This window comes from Aureococcus anophagefferens (assembly GCF_000186865.1).
Source record: "Aureococcus anophagefferens unplaced genomic scaffold AURANscaffold_1, whole genome shotgun sequence".
Taxonomy (NCBI): Eukaryota; class Pelagophyceae; order Pelagomonadales; family Pelagomonadaceae; genus Aureococcus; species Aureococcus anophagefferens.
In genome coordinates this window covers 1,412,576-1,421,499 of record NW_008705561.1, presented here as the reverse complement: position 1 = coordinate 1,421,499, position 8,924 = coordinate 1,412,576, and the positions used below count along the sequence as shown (strand labels likewise).

General features: G+C 68.2%; 3 protein-coding genes across 3 annotated transcripts in view; 2 read left to right on the top strand and 1 right to left on the bottom strand.

Moving 5' to 3' along the window:
• The window catches only part of LHC38 (hypothetical protein), a gene marked incomplete at both ends in the record, with an annotated part of 972 nt that extends 682 nt beyond the window's left edge, over nt 1-290 (bottom strand). The window contains one exon of the mRNA XM_009034074.1: nt 130-290. Coding sequence (XP_009032322.1) covers nt 130-287 — 158 coding nt within the window. The remainder of the gene's footprint in view (nt 1-129) is intronic.
• Nucleotides 291-500: 210 nt separating this feature from the next.
• Nucleotides 501-5,826, top strand: AURANDRAFT_60640 (hypothetical protein; the record flags this gene model as incomplete). The annotated part of the gene is made up of 6 exons (XM_009034437.1): nt 501-1,327; nt 1,410-1,572; nt 1,698-1,924; nt 2,041-3,841; nt 4,084-5,186; nt 5,649-5,826. The coding sequence occupies 6 exons, from the start codon at nt 501-503 to the stop codon at nt 5,824-5,826; spliced, it is 4,299 nt and encodes a 1,432-aa protein (XP_009032685.1).
• Nucleotides 5,827-6,640: 814 nt separating this feature from the next.
• Nucleotides 6,641-7,872, top strand: AURANDRAFT_69599 (hypothetical protein; the record flags this gene model as incomplete). Its single annotated transcript, XM_009034438.1, has 1 exon — nt 6,641-7,872. A coding segment is annotated over one exon (1,161 nt), but the record flags the coding sequence as incomplete, so codon positions are not given.
• Between the last annotated feature and the right edge of the window lie 1,052 nt (nt 7,873-8,924).

Here is an 8,924-nt window from a genome sequence, read left to right as displayed (position 1 = left end):
CGGGCCGCCGGACCGCGGAAAGCTCGGCCTTCCGCGGGCCGGCGGCCGCCGCGCCGGCCGGCCCCGGCGCCCCGGCGGCCCGGCAGCCGCGCGCGCGCGGCCGCGGCGGGGTCGAGGGGCGAGACGCACCAGAAGCCGATGGCCTGGCCGAGGAAGTCGGGGTTCGCCTCGGCGAGCGCGACGACCTCGTCCTTGGTGGCGGCGAGCGCGGAGCCCGAGACCTTGGTCTGGGGCGCGACGTACGCCGAGGCGCCGGAGATGGCAAGAGCGAGGATAGCAGACTTCATGATCTGCGAGGGGATGCGGGGTGAGCGCGCGCAGCGTCTTGGATTGGACGCGGCGAGGCGCACAGCTTGAGATTGAGGCGCGAGCTTCGACGAGTCGATCTTTTGCTGCTCCTGAGATGTGGCCGGACGGACAAAAGATCCTCGGCTAGAAGATCGCAGGCCGGAGATGAAGCGCCCAGACCGCCGCGCTATGAGGCAGCCCATCTAGAGAGCATGTCGTTCCTGCGGCGGTTCACGAAGCGGCCGCCGCCGCCGGCGAAAGAACCGGACGATGAGCCACCAAAGGACGACGCGCCGAGGAAGAGCCGCTTCACCCTCTTCGGCAGCAAAAAGAAGGACGATGCCGCCCCCCCAAAGAAGCGCAAGTCCTGGTTCGGCGGCGGCAAGAAGGACAAGGAAGAAATCCCCGAGGAGCCCGAGGACGCGCCCGCCGTCGCCCTCGCCGTCGACGTGCCGAGCGAGCGGCCGAACGCGCTCCACGTCGCGCTGCACCGGTGCCGCAACCTCCCGGTCATGGACGTGAACCTCCTCAGCAAGAACTCGAGCGACCCCTTCGTCGTCCTCGAGTGCTGCGGCGCCAAAGAAAAGTCGACGACGAAAAAGCGCTGCCTCGACCCCTACTACGGCGAGCGCTTCGCGCTGCCGCTCGACGGCGGCGACGAGTCCGTCAAATGCACCGTCTTCGACGAGGACGTCGTGTCGTCGCACGACTTCATGGGCGTCGCCGACATCCCCTGCGCGCCCCTCGCGGACCGCCGGCCGACGAAGCGCTGGTACAAGCTCCTCGGCAAAAAGGGCGACGCCTCCAAGGACTTGGGGGAAATCCAGCTCACGCTCCACTGGGTCCACGACCCGAGCCGACTCCTGGAGCTCCCGCTCTGCGAGCCCGGCGAAACCAAAAACGAGCTCGTCGTCGCGCTCCGCCGCGCGCGGCACCTGCGGGCCCTGGACCGGAACCTGCTCACGGAGAACAGCAGCGACCCCTTTGCGATATTGCGCTGCGACGGCGAGGAAGCCAAGAGCAAAGTCGTCTACAACACGTGCGACCCAGCGTCGAGCGACGGGAGTGTTTTGTCGCGTGAATGTGATGTGAAGAAATCCGACCCCCGTCGCGCTTGGTAGGTGCGACCCCGTCTGGGACGAGATCCTCACGGTGCGCGTCGACGACGGCGCGGCGCCCGTCTGCCTCGAGCTCCGGGACAAGGACGTGCTGTCGTCGGACCTGCTCGGCTTCGCGGACGCGTTCGCCGCGGAGCGCGCGGACGGCGCGGAGGCGCGGCGCGGCGTCCCGCGACGATGTTCGAGAGAGTTTGACCGAGATGACACATCGTCACCGAGGCTGATTTTTGGACGAATCGTTTGCTCTCGTCGAGTTCTCGAAGCACGGCAGAAAACCTCCCTGCTTCGTAGGCGTGGCTCTCGCTCGCGGAGTTCGACGGCACGCGGCCCGAGGGCAAGGACTACGGCGGCGTGCGCGTCGCCGCCCTGTGGCGCGCGAACGCGGCGCTGCCGCCGTCCTGGGCCGCCGCGCAGCCGGGCCGCGACGCGCCGGGGAAGCGGAACGAGCTCCGCGTCCGCGTCTGCCGCGTCGAGGGCGCGCTCCCGGGCCGGAATCAAATCTTCAACCCGACTTCACTGTGAGCGACGGTTTCGACGCGAGGCTTTCTGCTGTGCTTCGAGAACTCGACGAGAGCGATCGATTCGTCCAAAAATCAGCCGAATCGACTTCTAGAGAGGTTTGAAGTTTGGTCAGGACAGTGGTTGATTTCGGCTCAGGCGCCCTCTGGAAGCGCAAAGCGAACTGCTACGCCGTCGTCGCCTGCGACCACAGCACGCGGAAGACGAAGACTTTGGGGGCGGCGCTCGCGTGGAACGAGGAGGTGGCGCTCTTCGTCGAGGACGAGGACGCGCCGCTAAGGATAGCCCTCCGCGAAAAGACGCTGCTCTCGTCGACGGAGATCGGAAACGCGGAAGGAACATGGGCGAGCGACCGGGGCGAGGCGCCGACCTACGCCTGGATCGGCGACGACGAATTACGGTTTCGGGTCTGTTGCTACTGGGCGCGCGAGCCGTCGCTCGTCGCGGCGATCCCCGAGGACGATTTGCGACCCGACGAGGCCGAGTGGCCCAACTGCCTCGTCGTCCGCGTCGTGCGCGCCAAGGAGGTCAAGGCCATGGACTGGGCGCTCCTCGACGCGCCGAAGAGCGACCCCCTCGTGTCCGTGAGCCTCGGCGGCGAGACGGTGACGACGGCGACGGTCAAATCGAACCTGAACCCCGTCTGGGACGACGCGCGCTTCGAGTTCGACGCCGCCGACGCGGATGCCGTGGTGACCTTCGAGGTCAAGGACGAGGACCGCTTCCTCCTGGGCGCCTACAAGAACTACGACTTCCTCGGCCGCGCGGAGGTCCGCGTCGGCGATCTCGCGGGTCCGCCCGAGCGGCGCTGGTTCGAGCTCGGCGGCCGCGAGCGCACGGGCAAGGAGGGCGTCGCGCGGCGCGCGAGCCTGCAGCTCGCGGCGACGAAGGACGGCCTGCTCAACGCGGCGAAGAAGACGCCCGAGGGCGAGCGCGGGTCGCTCGAGGTCTGGACGCACTGGACCTACGACGCGGGCCGCCCGTCCAACAAGGGCCGCACGGCGGCGCTGGCCGCCGCGGAGCAAGCGCGGCGCGAGCGGGAGGCGGCGGACGCGGCGGCGCAGCCCGAGGAGGAGGAGGAGGACAAGTGGTGGGAGCGCGAGAAGGGCAGCCCCTTCGCGACGGCCACCCTGAAGGGCCTGCCGAACCGCCTCAACTTCGTCGTTTTGGAGGCCGCCGTGCGGCCCCACGCGGCCGACGTGCTCGTGCCCAACGTCGCGGCGTCGGCGGACCCCTACTGCCGCGTGTCGCCGGGCGACTACGTCTTCGGAGAGGCGCCGAAGCCCGAGCTCGGGCGCAAGCAGAAGCGGCGCGCGCCGAAGTGCGTCTTCCGCGCGGGTGGCGACGCCGCGCGGTCCAAGACGCTCAAGCACGTTCTCCACCCCAAGTGGGACGAGGCCATGACCGTGAAGCTCGACGCCGCGGGCCGCGCGGCGTTACGAGTCGAAGTCGTCGACGACACGAACAGCGACGACGACGACAAGGACGCGGTCATGGGCGTCGCCCTCGTCAAGCTCGGCGACGTCCTCGACGCGCGCGCCGGCGCGACGCACGAGGGCTGGTTCGGCCTCGACGAGCCGCCGCCGCCCGCGCGGCCGGGCTCCGCGCCGTCGCCGGTCTCTCCGACGTCGCCCGACGCCCTATCCCCCGACCTGCACTCCCAGTCCGCGCGGTCCCGGTCCCACTTCCACGCCGCCGCGGCGGCGACGGGCGCCTTCGGCGGCGCGCCCACGAAGCAGAAGCGGAAGCGGCCGAGCGACCGCTACTTGTGGTCGGGCGAGCTCGCGGAGCCGACGCTGTCGTCGCGCGAGCTCCTCGTGCAGCCGCCCTGGGAGCACACCACGTCTCCCCACCCGGCGCGCGAGGCCTACCACGGCCGCGAGTTCCGGTCCACGGCGCGGACGGCGCCGACGAAGGTGCAGAAAAGTTTCTTCCGCCGGCCGTCCAAGGTCGCCGTCGCGCCGACCAGGGCAGCAAAAGGGTGATTCAACGTCGCTTCAACGTGAGTGTTCCGCGCGCGCGCGTTTCGGAAACAGCACCCACGCTTCGAGAGCGCTCCGAGAGATGATCGCTCGTCCAAAAATCAGCCGAAACGAGCGGAAAGCGACCGAGATAGGAGCCTTTGAAGTTGGGAATTTCGCACCCTTTTGCTGCCCAGGCGCCGACGCAGCGCAAGTCGTCCGTGCAGCGCTACACGCCCAAGGGCGCCTACCAGAGCATGGCCAAGGCCCGCAAGGAGCGCGACGCCGCGGCGGAGGAGAGCGACAGCGACGGCGAGGAGGTCCGCCAGAAGGTGAAACTCCGCCTACAGTGGGTCTTCGACCCGCGGCTGAACCCGCGCGAGCTGCCCCTCGAGGAGGAGGCCCAGTGGGCCGCGAAGCTGGGCCTGATGGGCGCGTCGCCGGAGGAGGCCAAGGAGCGGCGCCGGGCGCTGGCGCTCCAGCCGCCGAACGTGCTGCACGTCACGCTCGTCCGCGCGGTCCGCCTCAAGCTCCCGAAGACCGCGAGGTACGTCTTCGCCGAGGTCAAGTGCGCGCACCGCACCGTGGCCGCGGCGCCGCCCCAGCCCGTGCCCGAGGACGTCGGCGGCGAGCTGCTCTGGAAGCTCCGGGGGTCCGTGAAGGTCCGCGAGCGCGAGATCTCGCCGTCGAGCACGCTCGACGTCGTCGTGTCCCACGCGGCGGACCTCGACGGGCCCCGGGCGACGCTCGGCCGCGCCGTGACGCCCATGACGGACTACCGCGACGGCTACCCGCGGCGCCTCTGGGTCAAGGTCGGCGACCGCGCGACGGGCCGCGTGTCCGAGGCGTGGCGCGGCGCCGTCGACGCGTTCGTCGTCTGGGCCCACGACGAGACCCAGGCCTGGAAGGCCGAGGTCAACCAGGCCAAGGCGAAAATCGCCTCGGCGAAGTGGGTCCAGGACACGACCCAGGGCAAGGCGCGCAAGCCCATGGAGCGTTCCGTGCTGTCGCCGACGAAGCGGCCCAAGAGCGCCGCCAAGTCCGACCGCCACTCGCCGCGCAAGGTCGCCGAGGCCCTCTTCCAGGACGAGGAGCACCTCGCGACCCACGTCTACCTGCCCGAGGGCGTCGCGCACAAGCACGCCGCGCGCGTCGGCGCCAAGCTCCTCAAGCGGGCCGGGCCCGGCGCGGCGGCGCCGGTCGTCGAAGGCACGGTCGTGTCGCCGGTCGGCTCGCCGACGCTCGTCGACGCGGTCGGCGTTTCGGTGAAAGGCGCCGCGGACTTCGACGAGGGCGCGTCGTCCGACGAAGGCTAAATACCATGTTGTTTTGTTTTAATGCGAGCGGTCCGAGTAGCGAGGCGAGTGACTCAGGCTCCGAGTCCGAATACCGAGGCGAGGGACTTCGTCCGGTCGTCGAGCGCGCCGTAGCCCGCGGGGGCCTCGTCGTCGTTCCGCGCGCCGAAGCGGTGGTGGGCCAGGGCGAGCGCGCAGAGGACCCAGAAGAGCCAGAAGAGCGCGAGCATCCCGAAGTCGAAGGGCGCGTTGTTCCAGTGCTCGCCCGCGCCGCGCTGGAACTCCATCGCCTCCGGGTACCACTGGCCCGCGCAGAGGCGGCACTCGGCGTCGTAGGCGTAGCGCAGGCTCGACAGGTAGGTGAACCACTTGCCGCGGGCTTTCATGTACGCGGGCGTGATCGCGTAGCCCGACGCCTTCACCTCGGCCAGGACCGTCAGGATGTGCGTCACGCTCAGCCACGACAGGTCCTCGAAGATGAGCGCCACGGCGCAGAAGAAGGCCGCGTGGACGACGACGTTCATCAGGGACAGCCCGAGCATGGCCCAGAAGCAGCGGAGGCGCATCGCGAGGTTCGCGACGGACATTCCGACGCCGACGACGCCGACGCCGATGGCCGTCTCCACCGACAAAATCGCGACGTAGGGGGCGACGCGCGAGCCAAAGCTCGCGGCGCCGGGCGAGACGAGTTTGCGCGCCTCGTCCGCGGCCTCGCGCCGGGCGACGAGGAACGGCGCCACGGTCCCGACTCCGAGAAGCGGGACGAACGCGACAATGATCTGGAAGCCGAACGCGACATTCTTCCAGCGGCTCACGAACTTCTCGCCGGACTCCTTGTAGAGGTCGCGTGTGGGGTTGAGCTGCTTGCCGAAGAGGAGGTAGTTATAGGCGATTGCGACGAAAAGAAGGACGAGGCGCACAGTGTCGATTCCAAATATTTTCGTGAGATAACCCGAGATCCGTTGAATCAAAAAGTTTGCACTTGAAGTGCAATGTTGAAGTTCAATTACCACGTTTCCCCGATCTCTTTGCCCCCCAAACACCTCCAAATCGCCTTTTTTCGACATATAACGAGCTTATGTTGACATGATTTGATATAGGCGACCAATTTTGCCGAGGTTCGACGACCACGGCCTTCCCTAGGCGTACTGGCGGCCCAGGATAGCTCCCTAGCCGTACTCCGGCCGGCCAAGATAGTTAGTTACTTAATTCCTATGGGGGCCCCTGGCCCTATGTGTGGAATCGACACTGGAGGCGCACGTAAATCGTCGTCGGCCGCTCGTGATACGTTTTGATGAGCTCCTTGATCGACGACTGGGCCTCGTCAGCCATCATACGAAAGAGTTCGGCGTCGCTTGCGCGCGCGAGTCTCTGTCGCGCAGACAGCATGAGCCTTTTTGCCACTTCGCATCGGAAACTGCCACAAAACCTGAGATTTTCTCTCGACAACCACGCACCTCGACATCCGCCGACGCCGACGCGGTCTACCGCCGACCCGCTAACGCCGTCGCCCCCCCTGCGCCATCGCCATGGACCTCCCCATCTGCGTCATCGGCACGGGCGCGTCCGGTACCGTCGCGACGAAAGAGCTCCACGAGGCCGGGCTCGAGGTCGACTGCTACGAGATCCAGGACGGGCCCGGCGGCCTCTACAAGCGGGACAACTACGAGGACGCCTGCCACACGTCGTCGAAGATCTACACGAGCTACGCCTGCTTCCCGCCCAAGGACGGCCTCGTCCAGTGCGGCCACTACACGCTGAGCGAGTACTGCGACTACCAGCGCCGCTTCACGGAGCACTTCGGCATCGTCGACCTCATCAAGTACGAGCACAAGGTCGACGCCGTCGCCAAGCTGGGCGACGGGACCTGGGAGGTGACGGTCACGGACCTCAAGAAGGGCAAGTCCTTCGTCAAGAAGTACCGCGCGGTCGTCTGCTGCAGCGGGACGCACACGCACGCGCCCGAGGCCAAGAGCGTGTCGTTCGTGCAGGGCTTCGACGGCGACGTGCTCCACAGCCACCAGTTCCGGAGCAGCAAGGACTTCGCGGGGAAGCGCGTCATCGTCGTCGGCGGCGGCGAGAGCGGGAGCGACGTGTCCTGCAAGGTGAGCCAGGTCGCGGCGAAGGCGTGGGTCGCGACGCGCGGCCGCACGGGCCACATGACGCCGCGGGGCCCGCAGATGCCCGAGACGGACCACATCGACAAGTACCACTGGCACCTCGCGGACCCGAAGAACCAGGTGCCCGAGGCGTCCTTCGACCTCGACCTGAGCGCGGCGCACTTCGCGACGGCGACGTGGCAGATGGGCGGCGTGAGCTCGTACCGCGACGTCGTCGGCACCCAACAACCTGTGCATGGGGACCCACATCAACTCCCAGTTCGGCACGAAGAACATGGGCCTGAGCTCCGCGGTCGCGCGCTACGGGCTCGTCCCGAAGCCGCCGATCGCGTCGTGCGCGGGCAAGCGCGTGACCTTCGAGGACGGGAGCGTCGCCGAGGACGTCGACGCCATCGTGTTGTGCATCGGCTACGCGCCCGACATCGAATTCCTCGACAAGGGCCTCAAGATGCAGGTCGCGAACCCGCGGAACTCGCTCAAGCACTGCGTGCACCCCGACGTCGACAACTTCTTCCTCGTCGGCTTCATCCGCCCGGCCTTTGGGAACATCCCGTCGCTCTCCGAGCTCCAGGCGCGCTGGGTCGCCAAGCTGCTGACCGGCGCCGTCGCGCCCCCCTTCGGCGGCGACACGGCGAAGATGAAGGCGCAGATCGAGAAGGACCGCGCCGAGGAGGAGGCGCAGTACGGGACGTCCTCCGTGCGCGTCAAGGCCCTCACGAACTACTTCGTCAGCGCCAACGACATCGCGTCCTACGCCAAGCTCCACCCGGACTACCTGAAGATCGCGGCCACGGACCCGCTCCTCGGTCTCAAGATCCTGCTCGGGCAGACGACGGGCTTCACGTTCCGCCTCAACGACGACTACGACCTCTACCGGAGCCGCCTCATGGAGATGCCGACGACGCACTTCGTGCCCCTCGACCTCTGCCTCTTCCTCACGCTCGTCCACGCGTGGCTCCTCCTCGGCAACGTCGTCCGCTTCCCGAGCTGCGTGCCCCAGGACGACGTCCCCGCGCTCGCGCGCCTCGGCGCCGCGGCCGTCCTCTTCTCGTCCAAGGTCTACCGCTACGCCGCCGTCTACCCCGCGGCCTTCGTCACGGTCCTCCTCGTCCTCATGTACCACCTCAACTCGCACCGCCTGGAAGCCGTCTTCCGCAAATACGTGCTCCGCCGGCCCATGCGCGCGTACGACTGCCTCACGCCCACGGCCTGGGACGCGTTCCACCGCAAGTACGCGACGGCGCAGTTCGTCCTCCTCACGCTCCTCACGATGCCCCTCGACCTCGCCGGCACCTGGTTCCGCGCGTACCTCACGAAGAAAGACGACGCGTGGAACGGCCCGAAGCACATCGCGCAGGAGTTCAAATACCGCTCCAAGATGGAGGCCTGCCTCTTCGGCAAGACGAGCCAGAAGTGGTCCGTCCACGGCTGAGCCGCCTTGCCCGCGCGAGCGCCCGGTCGATCGTCGCCCGAGACCGCGCCTCCCGCGCCTCGCGGACCCGCGCCGGTCGACCACCTCCCAGACCGCCCTCCACTCCCACCGACTGCACCATAACATCGGCCCCGCGCCACCTCCCGAAAGGATGTCCGCCTTGTCGACGAGGGCGCGCGCGCGTCGACCGC